The following is a 22,804-nucleotide window of genomic DNA, read 5'->3' on the forward strand; positions in this document are numbered from 1 at the left end:
GAGGTAACCATTTTTTCAAGAACCCATACTGGGAAAATAGCAGAAATCTACAGATCTACAACATCACAAGGCATCAGATTGTAGATCGGCTCTTTGGACAATTTCTCTGAACTTTAAAAATCTATATTTTTTATCTATTTTAGCCTGGTGTTTTAATCTGGTTGGGGTACAATTATTTGAGCACATAGTCACCTAGGGCCCTATCTTCAATGTTTGTTTTAGAGCACCTACAGTATGATGTCAATCGTTTACCAGCAAAGTCTATACTCTGAGGATATTACATTGGCCCGGTTTCCCAAAGGACACATGGTGTAAGAGGTATGGTGTAGCACATGCTCAGATGCCCTCTAGGCTACACACAGAAGCCTGTGAACATAGACATTACGTGCAGATGTGGCACGCAATGGTAGGTCCACCATTCTGAAATTTAATGTAATCATATTTGGACTGCTGGACAGTAGGCTCTCTTTACTCATATATATATATATATATATATATATATATATATAATATTTAGTGGCAAATCTATGCACGGAATGTCTATGTTCACAGGCTTCTGTGCTCAGCCTAGAGGGCATCTGAGCATGTGCTACATGGTGTACCTCTTACACCATGTGTCCTTTGAGAAACCGGGCCATAGTCTCAAATAGCCGATCAACAGGTCGAAGTCGATCAGCTATTTTCGTTATTTTAAAATGTTTAAAAAAAAGGGTGCGTGTGAAGGGTGGGGCGCTCTTATCATACATCATCACATGGCTCAGCCAATAAAATCATCACATTCCGTGCTACACACACACACACACACACTCACACAAAAAGCTGTGCAAAAAAGCGGCTAGCGCCTCTCAAAAATGCTTCTAAAGGTTTAGGCATAAGGGGTAAGGCAAGATAGGGACCCAAGTGACTGCACCTTTAAACAGAATAGAAAAAAATAAACGTCTAACTGTGGCGGAACGATTTGGTAGTCCCCTGGAAAGTCAGAGCAATGTCCAAGAGTTGCGCTCCCAGCTCCGACTGCTTTCCTCCGGGCAGGAACTCTGCAGACAGCTCTCTGAAGGTGCTGCACACTCTGCGTGCATGAATGTCCTTCCTGAGGATGGCGTGTTTCCATTTGTGGCGAGCCTCGCCAAAAAGCACCACCAGAGACCTACGAGGGAGATGCACGGCCACAAGGACTTCCTCCGCTTCTGCAAGTCCCACTTCTCCTTGACCCAGTTCCACGAGACCTGTTTTTAAGGGAGCAACAATTAACACTTTTTGTGCCCAGGAATTCTTCCATTCTCCCCCCCCCCCACCCGGTAGGTATAATGTTCCAGTACTACCTCACCTGATCTCTATTTAGAAGCGTTAATATTCCAAACGAGATGCTTGATTCAGAAATGAGGACAGAACATTACCGTTCTGGTCAAAACCATGGAGAGCGACGTAGATTCAGAGAAAAGAAACCGTTTTGTCGGGCCGTAAACAAGGAAGTGAGCGGCTACGCGCATGCACCAAACAAGTCAGAGAACACTGAACAAGGCGCTCCCTAGCAACGGCCCGTCAAAAAATACATTTTAACAATGCGTTTTTATATCATTAAAAATCACACCCGTGTGAAGTGAGGGGCGCTCTTATCATCATGCGTCATCTCATACTGGCCAATCAGAATGCCCCTTACCTGTTGCCACAAATTTACGTCATATTTGACCAAATTTCTCGCCCCTCAAAAAAGACCTTAAGACATCATGGGCCTCCTATGGGTGTAATTCTAAAGACGTCTGGGGCACAAAAGCTGAATAGAACTAAGATTTTTTTCTTTTTTGAATCAACCTTGTGTGAACTGTGAAGTGAGGGGCGCTCATATCGTCATACATCATCATACATCACATTCCGTGCTCAGCCAATCAAATCATCACAAATGTGGTACACACAAACACACGCTGGGCATAGGAGGGGCTAGTGCCGCTCAAAAATCTATTTTAATTAAAAGAAAAATAAATATTTTGTGGAAAAATATAATTTCCCTTTTTCTTTCAATCCTTTTCCAATGCATGGCTTTTGAAGATTACGTCAAACAATGCCCCAAGACTGTGTGTGTGTGTGTGTGTGTGTGTGTGTGTACGTCTGTAGTCCACATAACTCGAGAACCATTCGCCCCATCGACTTCAAATTCGACAGACGTGTTCCACACCCCCACAGGGCGTGCAGTGCCCGGTGTCGAGTTGGTCAGACCCACGGTTGTTCAGAACCGCCCGAAAAGCTCTGGACAGGGCCCCTGCCCAGTGTCAATATGGAGCTGGCCTGTTCCGACATCTTTCCGACGTCTGCATAGACTCCCTATTTGGGCATGCCTGACAAAGAACTCCATATATGGGCATAAAAGGACAAAGACATAATATCTGACGACACGATCCAACTTGCATCGTGTGATGTATGATGAATGTATGATGATGTGCGATTGTTTTTACTGTAGATCTGCTACTATTGTGCAACACTATTGTATAACAAAGTATTAGAAAAAGGCTTATAAAAATACAAATTATCAAAGAAAAACACGCTCCTCTGTCATTCGGAAAAAGTAATCGATAGAACTAATGACTAATTATGGACAGTTGCGGCCGGCCTAACCTGTGTCAATGGACATGGTGAGCGTGGTGTCCGATAACATGTTGATGGTGACCAGCCGCTCGCCCCACAGCCAGGAGTCGTCCAGGTGTGGGTCGATGGCGGAGCCTCGTTGGGGACGGTAGTCCAGGTTGCACTGCTCCACCGGCTGGAAGCCTTCCAGGACAGGCTCTGTGAGCATCCTTTCTACCAGGGGACGGCTGGCGGCGGGCAGCCCACAGAAGACGCCCAATCGCACTTTGTGCTTTTTGAAGTTCACCTTTGGACCAAAGTCCTGCCATGACATACAAAAATAAAAGGCTTCATGCCTTTGCAATTACAGTACACTGTGGGCTTGTGATATGGTCGCTGGCTGTCATGTGTCCAAAGCCGTTTGTTTTCTGGAAATGGGAAAAATATCCTGTGTTCCAATGGTTCCAATCTAGTCATTTAGTCACAAACCTTTGTTAATTCTTTTCATTGGTATATTTTAGAGAACCCAGACAAGTTAGACAACTGAATACTAAGATTACTATTGTGGTTTGTGCAACATCGTTATGTAGGCCTTCCCAGGGCATGAATTTGAAAAACTTGAAATATGGAAAATACAAGATTTCTGCCCAACGTTAGCAACGATATACATCCATTATGGCCACATTTTGGGCTGTGAATATATACGTTTTTTTAACAATCCTGTGAAACAAGCAATGCCAACACACACATAACGGATAATAGACACAGACAGTATTTCACAAGACCTGTTTCTGTCTGCCAGACTGAGACTTGTTCCAGACATCTTGGTCCACGTTCTTTATCAACTCCTCCTCCTCCTTTTCAGATATAAAGTTTTCCCGCAAAAAGACACCAGGAAAGGGGAAAGACACAGGACTGCCGTCTTCAAGTTCACGCACAGCTAGTCCCAGTAGAGGATCATAGCGGAAATGATGAACAACCTGGACAAACAACCGTGAAGTCAAGATCTGCCATAAACCTCCCTTTTAGCAAAAGTAGCAGCATCATTTTGACCCAACTTTAATATAACCACAAGAATTAACATGTTATTACGGCTTGAACATCACTTGAACATACAGTGAGAGTATGTTGCTGCAGAGATGGTGTGGATCTCTGCAGTTTTATAGCAAAAGACCATTGTCTGTCCTGTCTGTCAAATGGGACCTTAACCCATAAAGACCCCAAGTGCCTTCTAAATCAGTAGTTTTCACACTTAAATCAGAAATATCAAATATCAAGTGACATAACGTGAGCTTGTATACATCTGCTTTTTTTTGTGGCTTTCGCCTTTTTGAGGGGCACTAGCCCTCCTATATACAGCTGCAGGTAGCTCGGGGGATATATATATATATATAATTATATTAACATTAAATACATTGAATATTGTTTTTAACATTGTATAATGGTTAAACAATAATAACATAAGTTGACAAATTAATTCATGAGGAAGTATATATATTTTTTTAGATGATGTACGAGGTCGATAAGAGTGCCTCTCACTTCTCACTGGTGTGATTTTTATATTTTTATAGTATATCGCAAGTTCGCAACGCAAAACATCTGAAATAACACATGCTTCCAGTTTTAATGGGTTAAGTTACTTACGGCTCCATTTGTACAGTCTCAGAGTTAAATAAAGACAGAATAGTGTAATTACAATTTGGATCAAATAGGTGTCAAATAAATTGGGGTTCCTTGAAATAAAAAACGTTGTAGGGCAACTTTACCTTTTAGGGAGAGATTTGAAGGCTGGTCAGCCTGTCAAACTAGGGATTATCATAGCCTCTAGTCACTGTCATATTATCATTGATGAATTGAACAAGGTGGACCCTCTTGTAAACAAGTGTAATGCTTTATTGGGTCGTCCACTCAGTTAACAGTCCTTGTATTGAGCTGTGCTTGAAATGTACTGTAATTCTGCAAACTGTTAATAAATATTTCAATCAATTATGAATGATTACCGTTTTAATTCAAGGCTAGGATTATCATTACTTTGACTCGAGCGGACGAGCGCCACCTTCTGATATATAAATGTAATAGCAACTATAATAAGTGAAAGTGACTAAGATAATGGTCTCTGACTGATGATACCTAAAATAATAACATTATATAGCGTGTTGTATATAATAAAACAAGAGATCAGTCTTAAATCATTCTTAACAGATATGTGGAGAAGGTTTGGGCTAGACGTTATCCATATCCTACGAGTCGACTCCTACTAGCTAGCTGTCAGCTCATCGGGTGAATTTCGCATGGTGAGCTCAGCTTGCCTTGTACTTTTTCGGCTCAACATGTGTGGAAGCGCTCTTACCGTTGCTGCATTCTCACTGATGGGTCCATTTCCCTTCAAATGTTCACAGAAAAGACAACTTCTGACACCCTTGCAGCCGCATTTTGCGATCCCACCGTTGTTGTCTGTGGACATATTAATGTGCACCAGCCAAATGGACTCACCTAAATTGCAATCCGTGCACATAGGTTCCGCTTTGAGCACTGTGTGATGCACTGACCTGTGATGTCAGGGTGATGTCACTGTTTTGCCTTTATTTTAAAAGTTTTTTTTTAAATGTTGCAGGTTCAATGTGAGATAGCTGATCCTCCCCATGGTGTACCGTGTAATTAGAGAGAGAGAGAGAGAGAGAGAGAGAGAGAGAGATTGTAGACGGAGATGGAGGATGTGCTATTTTTAAAAGATGACCATGATTTTAGTTTGTTTTATTCAGTTTTGTGAACACACAATACAGTTTATGTTAGTTATTGAGGGGCACTAGCCTCTTATTTTGTACCCACAAAATGTCCGCAACACAAACATTAAATGCCATATTCACAATGAAGGGACAATTTACGTGATCTTGTCCCCACATCGACAATGAAAGGAGAAATTAGGTCACATTATCACATATATGACGTAAATGTCAGTATGAGATGATGCATGATGATGTACAGTACGATGATAAGAGCACCCTCACTTCACGCAGGTGTGATTTTTGTTTTAATGTAAAGCCTAATTTTTGAGGGGCTAGCTCTCTTATATAGGCCTACAGCTTTTGTCCCCACACGTCTCATATTTGCCATTGACAATGAAAGGAGAAATTAGGTCATACATTTGTGGCAACACAAACATTAAATGCCATTGACAAGGGAGGGAAGGGGAAATTTATGTCATATGTGGACGAGCAAATCGGCTAACCAATAACATAAATTCAGTTCAATGAAAGGAGAAATGAGGTCATAGGGCCCGGCCAATCAGAAGAGGGCAGGTTTAGGGCCCGGACAATCAGAAGAGGGCAGGTTTTGGGGGCCGGCCAATAAGAAGAGGGCAGGTTAAGGGCCCGGCTAATCAGAAGAGGGCAGGTTTTTGGGCCCGGCTAATCAGAAGAGGGCAGGTTTTTGGGCCCGGCTAATCAGAAGAGGGCAGGTTTTTGGGCCCGGCTAATCAGAAGAGGGAAGGTTTTTGGGCCCGGCTAATCAGAAGAGCGCAGGTCTTTGGGCCCGGGTGTGATTTTTGAGGGGCATACAGCTTTTGACCCCACACGTCTCAACTTTTTTAATATATTTTTTATCCCACGATTTTGTAACCCATTTTTCACCCCTGTGTCAATCATCTAATGTGATCCTACACACCCTCCGCCAACCTGGGGAGAGCCACAGACTTAACTCATGCTTCCTTCATGCTTGAGTGTCCAAGTTGCTCCTTTACACCTGACAGGGGGGAGTTTCCCTGCATGGATGTAGCGCGTGGAAGGAACACGTTATTCCAACCAGTTCCTTTCCCCTCCATCAGGCGCCCCGGCTGGCCAGGGGGAGGCAGTTTAGAGACCAGGATTACTGCATGTTTTTGTGAGGGTACCTACCCTAGGGGACACGGGGAGAACATGCAAACTCCACACAGAAAGGCTCTTTTGGGTATGGGCACTGATGACGCGGAGGAGGAAACACGCCGCCAGCACCCACAGCGCCCCAAGCGGGAATCAAACCCAGGACCTTCTACGTCTCAACTTTTGACAATGAAAGGAGAAATTAGGTCAAATGTCCGCCAAATCTTGTCCCCACACGTCTCAATATTTGCCTGAATGGAGAAATGAGGTCAATATGACGTAAATTTGTGGTAACAGGCATTTTGATTGGCCAGTATGCGATGATGCATGATGATGTACGATGATAAGAGCACTTCACACGGGTGTGATTTTTATTTTTATTTCAGTTAAGTAAATATTTTTCATTTTGTTAGTTTTGGTTAACTTTAATAACCTTGGCACACAATTAATGCCAAATTCAGGGCACAATGGCAACACGTTGTGTTTCTGTGTGATGTCAGACCAGACCTCTGGTCAGTCTACATAAAATGCCTATAAGTATTTTTAGATGTCCACAAGAAGAAAGAAAGCAGTAGAAAGAAATAGTCAGCACAGAAAAGAACAGAAGAGCAGAGAAGACCGAAGTGAAAAGACAAGGCGGATATCTACGTCTATGTGTTCAGGAGGGAAGAGGAAATCCGAAACAATTATCACTATGCCATTGAAAGAGACAGAGGGGTTGTATGAATCGCTGAAAGCAGAATGGAGGAAGGAAGACCCCAACCTCAGAAAATGTGGAGAGCTTTTAAGTCAACTCAAGATTTCCCTGTTGGAATTAGATTTTCTGCCCACTGTGGCCAAGCGCTCTGAGAAGGAGCTCCTCATAGCCCGTGATGTTCTGGAGATCGGAGTGTTGTGGGGCATCCTCAAGAAGGACATTCCTTCATTTAAGAGATACGTGGACCAGCTCAAGAATTACTACTTTGATTACAATGACGTGCTGTCCGAATCGGCATACATGTACCAGTTGTTGGGCCTGAACCTCCTCTTCCTGCTGTCACAGAACCATCTGTCCGAGTTCCACACAGAGCTGGAGAAGCTGAGTGCAACGGCCATCACCACCAATGACTACATCAAACACCCGGTGTCTTTAGAGCAGTATCTCATGGAGGGGAGCTACAACAAGGTGTTTCTCGCCAAAGGGAATATCCCTGCTGAGACAGTGAGGTATACCACGTTCTTCATAGATATCCTGCTGGACACGACTCGCGACGCCATTGCTTCTTGCCTAGAGAAGGCATATGAGCAGATCCAGTTCAACGAAGCCACGCACGTACTGTTCTTCAACTCTCCAGAGAAGATGAGCGAGTACGCCAGGAACAGAGGTTGGACTCGGCGCCCAGACGGATATTACACCTACACCACTCAGCAGCAGAGAACAGAGAAGGTGACCATGGCCTCCAAAGAGATGGCACAGCAGGTCATGGAATATGCACGAGAGCTGGAAATGATTGTGTAGTCTGTGCAGTGTAAATATATCCATTTATAACACGTGTGTGAACTTGTAGATCTGCAATGTTTGTTATTTTAGAAAATGTTAAACTTGAACTCAGGGTTAGTATCACCGCCTGAGTACGGCCAAAATTAGGTTCTGATAACTATCTAAAAACTAGACGTATGTGTACAGTATGTAAACAAATCCACAACCTCAGCACGGTTCAATTACAGTAAGTAGTTACTAGTTATTGTGGTAAAAAAGAGCCAATGTACCATGTCATCCAAATATGGGACGACAAATATGGTTCCCTGATAATGTCATCATTGTACATCATTGTCATCACTATAATGAATGACAATATACTGAACACCCAAATATGGAATTCCTTGTTAATGTCATTATTGTACCAGCAAGCTGTCAGCATGTCCGCTACCGAGACAGAACTACGGGATCTGTTGATCCACAACCTGGAAAACAACGGAATCCTCAACAAACTGAAGGCAGAGATGCGTGCTGCTGTGTTTCTGGCCATAGAAGAGGAGCAGGATAAACTGGTAAACAAAACACCACTTGTCAACAAAAACCTGAAGAGATGCCTCAGTAGCAAAGATGGTCGATTGGTTGCCAGTCTAGTTCTAGACTTTCTCCAGGTGTTTAACTTGGACTGCACCCTGGCCGTGTTCCAGCCTGAAGTCAACTCTGCGAATGGGCTGCATAGTCGTGCACAGGTGTGTTGTGAGCTGGGTCTGTCCGAGTCGGACGTAAACAAGAACTCTCCCCTGCTGCTGGAGCTACTGGCCAAGTCAGCAAGACACCCAGAAAAGGAGGGAGGCAAATTGACACACATTCCAAAGGAACTGTCCCCAAAGAAAATCGCTGACGCCAGGAAGAAGTTTGACCATTATGACAAGGACAGGTGTGGATCCGTGCTGACAGAAGATCTCAGACGTGTCTTCAGGGATCTCTTCCCTCATTTTAATAAGAACATGTTGAAGAGGTTCATCAGTGATGAGCTAAAGACCACAGACCAAGCCTTACAGAAGACAGACTTCCAGGAGTTCTTGGGCTTGTACAAACGACTTTTTACTCAGTGTGGGACTGTGGTTATGGGTGACGTCAGCGAGGCGACCCGTCCCTCCAGAGGCTTTGAAGAGAAGATGACCAGTAAGAGGGTGGAGCTTGTCCGTGTTGACCCCAGTATTACCTCGGGTTCCGGGGTTATAGGTGATGTTGGCACGGGCCCTGGCAGGCCCAGCAAAGCTCCTGGAAACGGCCAAAGTTCCTCCTCCGTCCTCCTGAGCAGGGCACGAGGCCTGGGCGTGGAGGAAGGTGGTGACGAAGGAGACTTCTTCATTGACGACCCGCTCCCCAAACCACAGAAAGCCCACGGCTGGAGGGTGGAGTCGTCCAGGACTAGAGACAGCCCCGGGGGCTCCCAGTGGGACCCCACCCCGCAGAGAGACCACCGGGACATGCAATCCTGCAGGAATGGAACTTCCATCTCCAGAGACAGAGGAACAAGAGACACAATTGTCAAGAAGGATAAAAGTGGCTATCTGGGCTTAGGTGAATATGACGATGATTTTAACAGCAGTTCACACCTCTCTAGATTTAGTGAGCTAAGTATAGGAAAAGCGATAACGGAGGCGTCCGTAGAGGGAATTGACATCAGCAACAAGTTTGATGAAACCACCCAGGACTTGAGTGTATTTGAGAAGCATGCTACCAATAGTGGGCAAACAGCTAAGTGAATTCCATGTCTGCTCTGCTGGGCTTATTGTGGTTGACATTTTGCACATGTAAAAGGCTACTGTACTGTATGTTCTCACTTCTCTTGCACAGAGGTAAACATTGTATCACAAGTGATTGTTATTTTCTTACATAGACAGACAGACTGATTGATTGTTCTTTTTTAAGGGTCTATCTGGTTCCTTCAAAAACGTATCTGGGGACCCCTGGAGGTCCCCGGGCACCACTTTGAGATTGAGAACCCATGGTAGAGTGGTTCTCAAAGCAGGGGTGTCAGACTGGGGGGAAAGTGTGACAGAATTTGCTCAAAGTGGCATGGAGATGTGGACTATGAATGACTCCGCTGGTCAGGTTAGTGGACTACAGGAGAACAGGCAAGTTCAGGATGAGGACAGAAGAAACACCTGACAAATTATCACCCTCCCCACTGGCTAGCTGGCTTCCCTTCCCCTTATTTTTCATCAATTTGCCTCATATTGATATTTAATGTATTCTTATTTTAAACTAGGCCTCAGTATACAAAAGAAAAAAGAAAAGAAAAAGGAACATCGTTAGTGTCTTGCTCAAAGATACTTTGGCACTACCTCCTCCGTACTAAACATTCAAAGAATGTTATCCTATACCAACTTGATGCCTAGGTGCACTAAATTTCAGCCCTCACTCAATTTTTGAAGACTGTTCTATTTTTGAGGGGCGATCCTATTCCCAGCTTTGTGCATCTTTGTGTACCAAATAACGATTTGATTGGCTGAGCACGGTATGTGATGTATGATAAGAGCGCCCCTCACTTCACATAATTGTGATTTCTTTCTCTTAAAACCAGTAGTGTTAATTTTGGACAGCATCTTCAGTGGCTTTCTTATGTAAAAAGAACCTGCGGTACAGTACATGCGGCATAGACTTTGTGACTGAAACAGAGGCAATACAATAGAAATGCACCTTGTATGTGTTTATTTAACACAAATGGAATAAATGACACAGGTAGGGTAAGTGATATTTTTGGTAAAAACAAAAAGGGTTTTCTTAAAAGGTTAAAGTAGTAGCACCTTTATTTGTTTTAGAGGGGGTCCTTAGCACAGCAATTGTGCCACCAGCGCCACAGGGACAAAAAAAAGTGATGAGCAGAAACCAAATTTGCAGGTGGGTGGCCAATCCTCAGCCAATCAGGAGAAAGTACCCATTTATCAAAATGTATCCAATTTTGTCTGCTCATTTTATCACTTGTTTAATCAGGGTTAAACAAGTGTTAAACTATGTTCCACAGGTTCTATGTCCCCCCTTACCTCAGGGTTAGTGAAGGCAGGGAACATAGATACCGGCACAGCCCTGTTTAATCTGTATCCTGTGTGAGTTCTCTCTCCTAAATTGACAAAATTGGTATCCCTACCTGAACAATTATTTTCTGTCTAATCAAGAACAAACACTCTAAATATTTTTTATAATTATAACATATTTTAACACCAAATAACAGTCTGAAGCACTTGAACAAGTTGGCTTTGGTTAGTCCGCTTCAATTCAATCCTCCTGCATTAAAAAAGAAAAAAAAGAAAAAAATATGATATACATTTGGTGTGCTTCAGACTAAAGGCCTGGGAACAGACCTACACAGACCTATACAGTACCTAGAATTGACACAGTAATAGCAGATCTCAGGTCATCAGGAGGTTGTTCAAGGGAGTAGAACCATGACTAAATGCACCTTCACCTGATTCACATTTTATTCAACGTATACACTAGTATTAAGGAGACCAGTTCCTGGTGATCTGACATGATTTGATGCAGTTCAGATGCAGTTACACCATTTAGGGCTGTATTCACTTCTTCAGAATCTATCTTGCCCCCTAGAACTCCCTGTCCTTGTGTCACTTTCTGTTGCCTATATGTTTTATAGATGCTAGTTATACTATGCCAATGCAGGTTGCTTACTTGTTCACATGATGTTATTTAAATTGACAAATACTGTTTAGTGTTTACTTGATCCCAAATGCTAGTTTGGTAGCATGTTGCTTAGACAGATGTTGGGTTTGGTCTGTACCTGGCATCCCGGTTACCATTATTTTTCTTTGCACTCCACTTTTGTGTCCATTTACCCCTGTCGTTTGTTATCTAGCGTTCATGGCACTTACTCTGATCTTGCACTTAGTTGTAAGTCACTCTTTGCAGAAAATAATAGATACGTTTTGATCATCTCTGGTATAAGACACAGTTGACATAAAATGCTGTACAAAGCACATCTTAATGTACCGGTATGTAGAAAAGACAGGACAGGGAAATGATCATAACATATAGCTACAGCGTACCTGTGAGGCTTTGTAGAATGTGATGCTGTCTATGGCTCGTTCTCTGTCGAGACACAACAGTATATGGTTATTATTATAAATTATGAACCACTTTAACCCTAATCATACTTATACTTATTGCCTATTCGAAAATAAATGTATTTGGGGGAAAAAGTAACACATCATAATCTTTACTCAAATATTCTCTCCTGGGGGTCCCTGGAACAAAATCTTTTCAGATGGGGCTGTGCAGCCAAATACACATCGATTTGGGGTTCCTTGATATGAGAACATTTGAGGAACAGTGAGTTAGCCGTTAATGGACACTCACCGTTGTCCAGACAGTCCAGTGAGCTCTGCCATAGGCTGGTTTGGTTCCCCTCCTCCTCCTGTAGTGCCTCATCCAGAGTAGACCGAGCTCTAAACACAATCACAGATGAACACTCACTGTTGTGGAAATCATCTACATTTATAACACATATCCTGCTATACACTATGTTCACTATGTCCATTGTCCATGTTTCTCAACATACTGACGTACATACTTACAGTATGGGCAGTTTCCATGGCATTATTACCTATTCCGTATTAGTTTTTTGTTCTGTGAAATTCAACTTTATCGGACTCCTGGCAGCTGTCCAGGCTGTAACTATTCCTTCGGGGCTTTAAAGCAAGCTAATGCAGAGGTACACAGCTGTGCATGGTACTGCATGTTATCATGTGTCAATGTATTGGCGTACTGTCAGCGTGCACAAGAAATGTGATGCTGATCGATGTACTGCAGAGTTTACAAGATTAGACAAAACACAATCAATCACTTGATGTTTGGATTATTTTCAGAAGAATGAGTGCTGGGTATGTATGTGAGGGATCTGGTGAGCCTGTGGACACTGTGATGCCTGAATCCCATGCGTTATTTTGTCTGTACAAACTATACAGACGTACACAACCACATACGTAGATGGCAATCTAGACACAAGTGACAGAGACATGGTCATGATGAAAGTAATGCCTTTCTTCAATAATACTTCAGTGTCCCACAAAAGTTGATTGCAATATGGGTAAAGGATAATAACAGTTTTGGACATACAATGTTTCAACCCAACAGTGACGATATACAAAGGTGTCTAGAGTAGGCTACCTGTTGGTGTCCTCCAACAAGCTGGTTCCTTCAGCAGAACCTACACCCAATGCTGGCCACTCTGGATGGAGATCACAGTCACCTGTAGTGGTGGAAAAAAAGTAAGAGAAGAACATTTGAAGGTACTTTTACTCTGATTCACCGCATCTCAGAGGCAAATATGCAGTGGCGTGCACAGACATTTAGAGGGGCAGGTGCTCAAGTGAAAGAATGGCACCTTGTGCAGCGTGAGATTTATAGATTTGGGGGCCTAAATAATATATTAGAAGCTTTTTATCAAGAATTGATCAATGTCACCATGGTCCAGATACTGCACACTAGTGTACACTGTTTGTTTTTTTTCTCAAAAGGGCACATTGCCAAAAGGGCAGGGAGTGCTCTAGCACCCCCTAGTCTATCTGTGCACGCCACTGCAAATATGAAATGATAAATTATGGCTTAAGTGGTTAATACACTCCGGGGACCACCAGTGGTCCTCGAGGGGTTCCAGGTGGTCCCCAGCTAAAATGATGCAGAGTTGGTAGACAGCATGTACTTCGCTTGTGGATAAAATCTTATCCAACGATAACAAAATATAAGTTTTGGGTCTGAGAGGCAAAAATGGTGGTCCGTAGCTCAAATGCTGAATAAATAATGGACCTTGATATGAAAACGGTTGAAAACCACTGATCTAAATCTGCAAAGTAACTATAATCAATAAACAAAACGTGTGATTTGATGTGTTGAGATCACATGCATTATCATTTCTATGGTTCCCATCCTGCATGCTCAGTCAGTACCTTTGTCCAGTGACACCTCGTCCCCAAACTCTTCATCACGACACAGCACTTGATCCATATCGTCATTGTCCTCATCTGCCAATGCATCAGGAGGATTATTATAGGTAGGGTAAGTGATATTTTTTGGTTAAAAGTTAAAACAAAAGGTTTTGTAATGGAACCTCTTGAGCCCCGGCTGTCCACCTCTGAACAGCGCTCAGTGGGTCAATGGAGACTCAATTGGTCTCTGGTTCCAACTCTGATGTTGCAGATTTTATTCTTCCATTTCTATGGAGTGTTTGTTCAGTAACATTCCTTCTCTCCACCTCTTTAATGAACAGAAAATACATTTTCAGGGGTGTTTCCAGCTAATCATGAGAGAGTACCTATTTATTAGTTTACATTTTATACTGGTCCATTTACAATATTGTCTGCTCATGTCTTTGTGTCACCACCACTTCCAATGTGTTTACTAAAGAGCTGGAGAGTCAGGGAGACTCCTTTTATCAATGATGAATATCAGAAAATAGAGCCTTTAACTAAAACCAACTAAATAACTAGAATTGGAAAATACATTTCAGTTAACTGAATTAGAAGGAAAAAAATATATAAAACAAAATAACTCACTGAAACTGTATTGCGTGCGTTTACAAAACTAACTAAAATCATAGAGAAAATGTCCTTAGTCTTGGTCAAAAATATCAAAAATAGCAGTTCTACAAGCTCACATGTCGTAATGTTTGTGCACTTGTAGATCTGCTATTTTTCAATTTCTCTGACCTCGTTCAATCTTGCCCCTGACCAATCCATATTACCGTACAATAAAAAATAGGTTGAACTAAAACAGTAAAACGAATAATATAAAGAAAGCCTTAAGAAAATAAAAATGAAATTGAAAACAAAAAGTATAGAAAAAATATAGATGTAAATTAATAAAAAAATGCAAAACTATAATAACCTTGCAATGCATATGCCTCTCTGTGTGGCATTCCTTGCCTCCCCTCCTCTGCATCCTCCTCCCTCTCGTCTTCTTTGGGAGCACGTCTCTCCTGCTGCTCTCCTTCCACTGCAAGGAGCGTTGTGGTGTAGGTCTCTCCGTCAGGATATGAGATGACCGCTCCCCTGCCTCGCACCACACCATGCTGGTGATGGGCTGCAACAAAACACAACGCAAGCATGTCAACCACGCCTAGAGCTGTCTGGGAGAAACAAGACAGCCAGCCGGTAACCAGAACAGTGAGCTCCTCAGAATACTGGGGACCGTTTTTTTTAATTACTTATTTTATATTTGATTTCTTTAGAGAATGTGGGGCAAAATACAGGTTCAATATGTCCACAAATGCTATGCATGTTACAAAACAATCCGGTCATTTTGGGGATAAACAAGAAGTCGAGGCATACATTTAGGTCTGATTTAGGTCATGCATACTTTACATTGTTCAAACCATTTTCCATGAACTGAGTTCACAATATGAATAAAATATCGAAAACATCATTACATCCAACACACAACAACAGTCTACCTGTTGTAGGCCTCCATATAAAGGCTTCCTAGTACAGAATCTGTGAAATGTTGTTGAAATGTGCAAGGGAGAATTATACCAAGTGAAGGGTACCCTTTTAACAAATTCTAATTTACAAAAGGAGTCAGGGTTTTAATATAGCTGGTTCTGGTACTATTCAATTCAAACTTTTTATAAGACACTCACAGGGGGGTCCTCTCCTACTCCGGTTATATATTCATTTCTCTAAAGAAATGGAAAGTACTTCTTTACCCAATGAGAGGTTTCCCTGACTTAAGTTTCACTGCCAAATAATTAACCTCTGGAGTTAAGAATCCTACAGTTTACCTGGAGGCTTGTTCCACCCCAAAAAACAGCAATCACTGGACAGGGCTAATCTCTTGCCACCTATTACAATGATCCATTCTCAGCATCACAAATGTACTGTAGGCAGTATGTCCTGGGGTTCCAGTAACATCACTATCACTATCAGTTTGTTAAATATAAGCTTGTTTTGGCTCACCATCTAATGCCTGAGAAATAAATTAGCCAGAGGCCAAACCTTTTTCCCAGACCGATGAAGTAGGGTCAATAATTTACAAAAACATCGATATGACGATATGTAAGGTGTATGCGAGTGTGAGACAGTGCTACAGATTGTACCCTGGCTGCGTGGCGTACTGTTGTACAGCGGGGGCATTCTGTTGAGAGGAGACGGCCCTCTGTTCTGGAGATGGGCTGGAGAGCATGTGATGCTCGACAGCTCAGTCATCTCTGGAGGAGTTCTGGAACCACAGAAAGTTTAGCAGACGAGAGGCGAGAGATTGTTTTTATTCATGATGTGTACACTATGGCTGTTAACATTCCTCAGAAATTAAATTCGAATATCGGTCTTAAAAATTGCCCCGAATATCGAATATATTAGAATATTAATTATTATATTTGTATTCTTTAATTTTTCCCCCACAGAAAATGACTTGTAAAAACAGGACACCAGCGGAAGAGGGACAGCGCGTGTTGCTCTGATCCAATAAAAATATATACATTGTTTGTTTTCATAAGTTGATAAATTGTTTTTTGTATTGTCCCTGGCAAATAAACCTAAAGAAATATATATTATTAGTTTTAATCGAATTAAGATTTCCCCCCATATTTGAGGAATATTTGAATTTAGAATATTCATTTACCAGCCCTATAGCTCCTACTTTGTTGACTAGTGTCCCCCAAGGGTCTGTACTTGGTCCCCTCTTTTTCCCCCTCTACACCAAATCTCTTGAAAATAGCCGATCTACAAACTCAAGCTTGTAGCTCGGCTATTTTTGGTGACATGCTTAGAATAGGGATGCTAGGGTTCATTGGGTTTGTGCCAGCTGTGTGTGTGCCAAAAATTGTTAAACTAAATTAGGGACACTGTCCATAAATTACTCTAAAGTTCTCTTGCAGGGCATGATTTAAGAAAAACACGACACTACTCAAACGCAAGTGTAGAACAAACACAAACTCCATTTACTTTGTTGACTAGTCTGTCATCCAGGGTCCCATCCTTTTATCGCTTAGTCTAAAACAAATCTTCACCGAAAGTAGCCACTCACAAGCTCACAACACGTTGTGAACTTGTGACGCGTTGCATTGGTGGACTTAGCAAACGTTCAGGAACGCTAGGGTTCAAATGGTTAAATACAACAGCATACAGCCCTTGATTGTGCTTTGAGTATAACTGTTGATTACTGATGAAGAGAAGCCCAGGTGCGTACATGTTTTCACCCAGTGGAGTAGAGGCCTGGGCAGCACTGATGGCACCATCATCTTCACAGTTCTTTACAGCCACACATTCTGTGTGAGAGAAGAGTCACTTTACATTGGTAGATTACATAAACACATTTATATGATTAGTGACTGTGAGGCAGGGACACATTTTTCACAAGTTTTCATAATCCCCCCCCCCCCCCAAAACCATGTGACTCCCATTGGAAAAGCATTGTGGTGACCTAAAAATAAATAAAAAATGACCAAACATTTGTTTGATTGGTGTTTGATACGTGTGATTGAGGCCTCACTGTGTGCAGTGGTTCTCAAACATTTTCATGCCAAATTGATATGCATTAGGCCGCAGACCCCCATCTAAAAATCTTTTGTGCCAGGGACTCCCACAGAAGTTTTTCAAATATTTTCTACAAAAGGCAGATCAACAAGCTACTGTATGTGACATGTTGTGATTGGGGTCTGTGGTCTAACGCATAGCAAACAGGGGGTCCTTAGTTGACATTAAGTCGTTTGAGACTCACTGCCATAGTTAAAAGATGTTGCTAATAACATGTTGTTACCCTGGTTGTTGTTGGCATCCAAAGTGTCTCCAGGTGGACGAGTCCTGCTGGCTGCAGGTCCACACACCTCCAATGTAACGTCTGCTGCTTCTTCTGCACTGCAAGTCTGGAACACAGAGGGCATGAGATTTTAATCACATGAACTAGTGCTGCACGATTCTTGCTCAAAATAATGTGAATCTCGATTTTCCTCCACAAGAATTGAGAGCACGATTCTCACACGATTCCATGAAAATATTTATAAAAAAAAACAAAAAAAACATAAGACATACAACATAAAATTAATTGGAAAGCAAACTAGTGCTGCACGATTCTTCACAAATGAGCTTGCATAGGTGTCTCAATCTTTTTTGTATTCATTGTGCAGCACTAACATAAAGCCTAATGTTAGAATGGGGAAACAATTCAGGAGAAAATAGATGAATATTTTTGCAAAAATAGCAGATCTATAAGCTCTCAATGCGCATTTTGTGACGGTTTAGGCAGAGGGGCTATCCTTTACAGAATATCTACTGTAAGCAGTGCTTATTGCAGTGCGCATTGAGAGCTTATAGATCTGCTATTTTTGCAAAATATTCAGCTATCGGATACAACTAGGTTAAAAAACAAAGCGCTGTAGTGGTCATTCATTCATCCAGTGCCATTAAGTCTGGTGTGATCTGTACATCATCCGGGTAATTGGAGCCCCATTAGCCTTGGCTCAGCTTTCCCGAGCTGGCACATCCAGTCAATTTCAGTGCGGCTATCTAACTACAATACTACAACTATATACCGTTCATAGATACAGAGCTGGAAGATATAGAACTTTCATTGGTACCATTGAAGTTATAATACAAATAAAATACATACATTTTTAACTAGATTATTAAAATAGGTTCAGACGTTCATTAGTTCTACACTGAAAAAACCCCAAAAACAGGCTTTTCTGGAAACAGTAGGTCCTTTCCTTGGTCCCGGTCTGTACATTATGATCCCCACCTGGGGAACAGAGTGGCATTCCGACGCACCGCCATTCCGACTACGTGGCTTCCGCGTGCGGTTAGGGTTAGGGACGGAGTTAGTAATGAGTGCGTCGGAATGGCGGTGTGTCTGAATAGCGGGCTTTGGAATGCCGGTGTGTAACGCCCCCAACCTGATTGTCTTCAGAATGTTGACTCTCGGCATCGCGAGCGGTTTGGTTCTTCTCCTCTGTGTTGGCACTGTAGAAAACACTCGACATGATGCTCCATTCCGCCTGAAGACATGCAGCCGCTTGATTCTCTGCCTCTGCGCTAGGACTGTCTGTATCTAGAGCTGTCATGATTAAGTTGACAATTAATTGTCACACAAATAATTTGTGATTAACGATTTATTGGTTCGTTACAATTAGAATTTTCCATTTGCCTCTTAGGTTTCGTAATCACAAATTGCACAGGGCCGAAATGACAAATAACTTAAATATACAAATAAATCACTGACACATTTAATAATTTTTAATCAATTTCTTTCTAAAAATAGCGGAAATAGTTGATCTACAAGCTACACCAGTCACAAAGTGACATGTTATAAGCTTGTAGATCTGCTATTTTTGAAAAAGTAAGTCAAGTATCTAAAATAATTCCAATTAGGTGATTATGTAATAATTGTGACAGGCCTATCTGTAGTGTACCATGCTGATTATGCTCTGTGCTAGGGCTGTCTGCAGCATGCAGATTCTCCTCCTCTGTGCTGCTACTGTCTGCAGCATGGCGATTATCCTCTCTGTTGGCACTGTAAAAAATACTTGAGTGGTGGCGCCCTTCCTCCTGAAAACAGGTTGCAATGAGTCATGCATTAAAACATAGTCAGACAAACATTAAGGCCATGGCTGTCCATTAAAGCCTAGAGTTCAAAATGTTTCAACTCCGAACAAAGGTGGATTCAAAACCCTAGACTCTGAGGTGGTGGGCAGGTAGTTTACCACTGCGCCACCCGAATGCCCCAACAATTACAACAAAAAAACTAGAACAATGCAAAACGTACACTGCGCTCAGGGGAAAAAAACGCCTTAGTAGACAGTCTGGACACTGGACCCAGCCCCACAGTAACAAAGGTTTATTTGGAACGATAGCATCCATATTCTGTGCATATATAAATAGGCAAACCTTCAGCGAAAATAACCAATCTGCAATGCAATTTGGTGTGGAGGAAAAACCCTGGGGGACCCCGGTCAACTTAATTATATAGAATTGAAGTGGCTAAAACAAACGGCAACACATCAGGTTGCAACGAATCATGCACTAAAACCAGTGGTGGACAGTAAAGTACATTTCTTTGAGTACTGTACCTACAGTGCAAGTACATTTTCTGAACTTTGAGTATTTGTATTTCTGGATAAGTGCAAATATTGTACTTTTGAGACAAGTACATTTCTAGGAAGGAAAAAAGTACTTTATGAATAAACCACTTAGCCGATCTACAAGCTCACAACAAGTCACAATGCGACACGATGTGAGCTTGTTGGTCTGTATTTGCACTATTAGTTAGTCAGTTAGTTACAGTAGTTGCTGCGAGAGTGGTCTAGCGGCTAGCCAACACCAACTCGGGATTCCGGGAACGTTCCCCTCCAATTCCCTATCCAACAGGTTCTTGAGCTCTGCAGTGTTAATATGTTTTGAAAATGTTTGGAAAATGTTTGAAATTTAAATAAAGAAAATGTAATTTGTACTTTGTGTTTTTAAAAGCAAATTAGAAAAGTACAAATGTGACAGAGCATCTTTAACTTGTAGTAGAATAGAGATGTTTGACTTTTGACTCTCAAGTACTGGGGTTGAGTACTTTGTCCACCACTGGTTAAAACATACAGCGGTAGCAGTGAGCCATGCATTTTGACCAGTTGATACCTGTGGACATGCTTCTTCATCCCAGACTCTACAGGTCTGACTAAAGCTCTCATTGACCGTGTGGAAATCTGCGTCCAACTCAGTCTCACCTATAAAAAACAAACCTTCAGAGTTCAGACAGCCATTTTCCAGAGCTTATTCGGGAGTATTGATTTGTTGATCTTTACCACGTGAACCATACCGTCCATATTCTGCTGTAATAGGCAAATGTTCGGCGGAAATAGCCGATCCACAAGCTCACAACGCGCCGTGGCACGTTGTGAGCTTGTAGAACGACTATTTCCGATGAAGAGATTTGGTGTAGAGGGGGGAAAAGGACGTATATAGGGTTTATTTAACCCATTTTGGGAGGGAACCCCTTTTGGTGTTAGCATCATGTCTTGCTTTAGCTATTGAAAAATAGCAGATCTACAAGCTCATAGCTTGTAGGTCTGCTATTTCTGAAAAATCGAAGAACGACTGACATAGAAACACAGCTTTTTCAGAAAACTGTCAGGATGTAGAAGACATTTTTAGAATCTGATCTCAGGTCAAAATGGGTTAAGTGGTTAAGAACATCCCATCTCCACTCTTACCCACTGAGCTGTGCTCCGGGTCCGTGCCACTCTCATCCTCTGTTGTTCTCTTCTGTGTGCTGGGATCTGCCTGCATATTGTGGTCCACCTCTTCACTGTCACCGCTACCTGGCACCTTGCATCCAGTCACCAACTCCGCCACCAACTCCGATATGTAGTCTACAAAAGACAGAATACAAGTGAGAGCTTTTAAAAAGCAAGAAGAGATCCGAGCACTCAACACATGAGGAGGAGAGGAAGTTAAAACAATTTTTATACTAAAAATGCCAACATGTTTCGTGTATGTATAGGTCTTCATCTGTTCTCGGTCTGTTGAAGACCTTAACCGGTCAAAACATGTTGGCATTTTTATAGAATACGGTAAAATTAGTTTTTTTTTTTTTTTCACTTAATTTTTATTGAAAGACAGACAAGAAAAACACAACTGACAAGACTATACGGAAAGAAAAAGAAAAAGACAAAAAGTAAACGAAAAAAAGGCTGCATTTCTCATATTACAAAAAAACATTCAATGAAATCTTATTGCAATATTGCTAGGCTGAGAGAAGAGATTCCACTTTTCCCACTTTTTATAGAATGTATCCTCTTGTAGTCTAAGTATGAATGTTAGTTTTTCCATAGAATACAGTTCCTCAATAATGTCCATCCATTGATCTTTCGTTGGTGGGTCCTGCTGGCACCAGCGTCGTGTGATTGCTTTTTTACTTGCTGCTAAGAGGATCTTGATTAAATATTTATCATGTATTAGAAACTCTTCAGGGATATTTCCCAACAGTAGAAAAGAAACAGACAGAGGTAAATCAAAACACAGAATGGTCTCCAAGGTGGGTAAAATTAGTTTTAACTTTAACCTCTGCTACCCATTTTGTTAGTGCTCGGATCTCTTATTTTTGAGGGTTTCTAGCCCCTCCTATACAGCTTTTTGTCCTAACTCGTGTCACATTTTGCCATTGACAATGAAAGGAGAATTTACGTCATAGGTGTCTGAGGCTTGTGCTAAAACAAACATTAAATGCCATTGACAATGAACGGACAATTTATGCCGTATGCCGTCTGAGCAAATCGGCTAACATAATATATGCATTTCTTTATTGGATGATGTACGATGATAAGAGCACCCCTCACTTCACACAGGTGTGATTTTTAAAGTCTACATTCCCGCTGATCCTAGCCCTCCTGTGAGCACCCGGTTGGCCTCTGCTTTTAAAATCCTTGTTATTCATGTCCTCACTGCATTGCCTTATTCCACTGCTATTATTTTTGTTGTTCTATGCCTTTTCTTTTTTCTTTATTGCTCAAAGAACTTTGAGCTGCATTTCATGTCATGACAGATGCTATACAAAAAAAGTTTTATTATTATTATTATTACACACCTACAGATAATGCTAATATTCCAAACATCATGTATATAGCAGCTATCACACACCATCTGTAAATATACAATTTAATACAATCTAAAAAAAAACAGCTTTTAAATTATTTGATTAACCTACATGAGCAAGATTAAGTGTGGTATTGGTTCTAAATGTCGGTTTGGATATATTGTGGGTTAATTGCCCAGCCCTAGTGTTCAGTACAACTCACTTGTCCATGTGGTTGGCTCAGGCTGTAGAGAATGTCCTTCCTCCTCCACACAATCTGTGTCAGATGAAACACAGCACCTGGAAGCACATTTAATACAAGTAATATTATTATTTTGTGTTGTAGTGCCAGACGAGCCTG

General features: G+C 41.8%; 3 protein-coding genes across 3 annotated transcripts; 2 read left to right on the top strand and 1 right to left on the bottom strand.

Annotated features, from left to right (window-relative positions):
* Window positions 1-523: 523 nt before the first annotated feature.
* alkbh4 (alkB homolog 4, lysine demthylase) lies at window positions 524-5,024 on the bottom strand. The gene is made up of 4 exons (XM_083765480.1): window positions 4,910-5,024; window positions 3,345-3,539; window positions 2,611-2,881; window positions 524-1,226 (listed from the first exon to the last, which is right to left on the bottom strand). The coding sequence occupies exons 1-4, from the start codon at window positions 5,021-5,023 to the stop codon at window positions 940-942; spliced, it is 867 nt and encodes a 288-aa protein (XP_083621606.1). The 5' UTR covers window position 5,024; the 3' UTR covers window positions 524-939.
* Window positions 5,025-7,110: 2,086 nt separating this feature from the next.
* On the top strand, window positions 7,111-7,914 carry LOC310872496 (26S proteasome non-ATPase regulatory subunit 8-like; the record flags this gene model as incomplete). Its single annotated transcript, XM_083784406.1, has 1 exon — window positions 7,111-7,914. One exon carries the CDS (start codon window positions 7,111-7,113, stop codon window positions 7,912-7,914), a length of 804 nt encoding a protein of 267 aa, XP_083640532.1.
* A 401-nt stretch (window positions 7,915-8,315) lies between these two features.
* On the top strand, window positions 8,316-9,644 carry LOC310855451 (centrosomal protein 43-like; the record flags this gene model as incomplete). The annotated part of the gene is made up of 1 exon (XM_083760469.1): window positions 8,316-9,644. One exon carries the CDS (start codon window positions 8,316-8,318, stop codon window positions 9,642-9,644), a length of 1,329 nt encoding a protein of 442 aa, XP_083616595.1.
* Between the last annotated feature and the right edge of the window lie 13,160 nt (window positions 9,645-22,804).

This window comes from Protomyctophum parallelum, assembly GCF_964188405.1.
Source record: "Protomyctophum parallelum genome assembly, chromosome: 1".
NCBI classification, from domain to species: domain Eukaryota; kingdom Metazoa; phylum Chordata; class Actinopteri; order Myctophiformes; family Myctophidae; genus Protomyctophum; species Protomyctophum parallelum.

What these genes read in the sequence shown, in the direction of transcription:
- alkbh4 (XM_083765480.1), bottom strand. Translation starts at nt 5,023, where the DNA reads ATGTCCACAGACAACAACGGTGGGATCGCAAAATGCGGCTGCAAGGGT. An exon ending in TCAGTGAGAATGCAGCAACG is followed by an intron (nt 3,540 to 4,909) that starts GTAAGAGCGCTT and finishes TTGTTTGTCCAG; the next exon opens with GTTGTTCATCATTTCCGCTA. An exon ending in AGTCTGGCAGACAGAAACAG is followed by an intron (nt 2,882 to 3,344) that starts GTCTTGTGAAAT and finishes ATGTCATGGCAG; the next exon opens with GACTTTGGTCCAAAGGTGAA.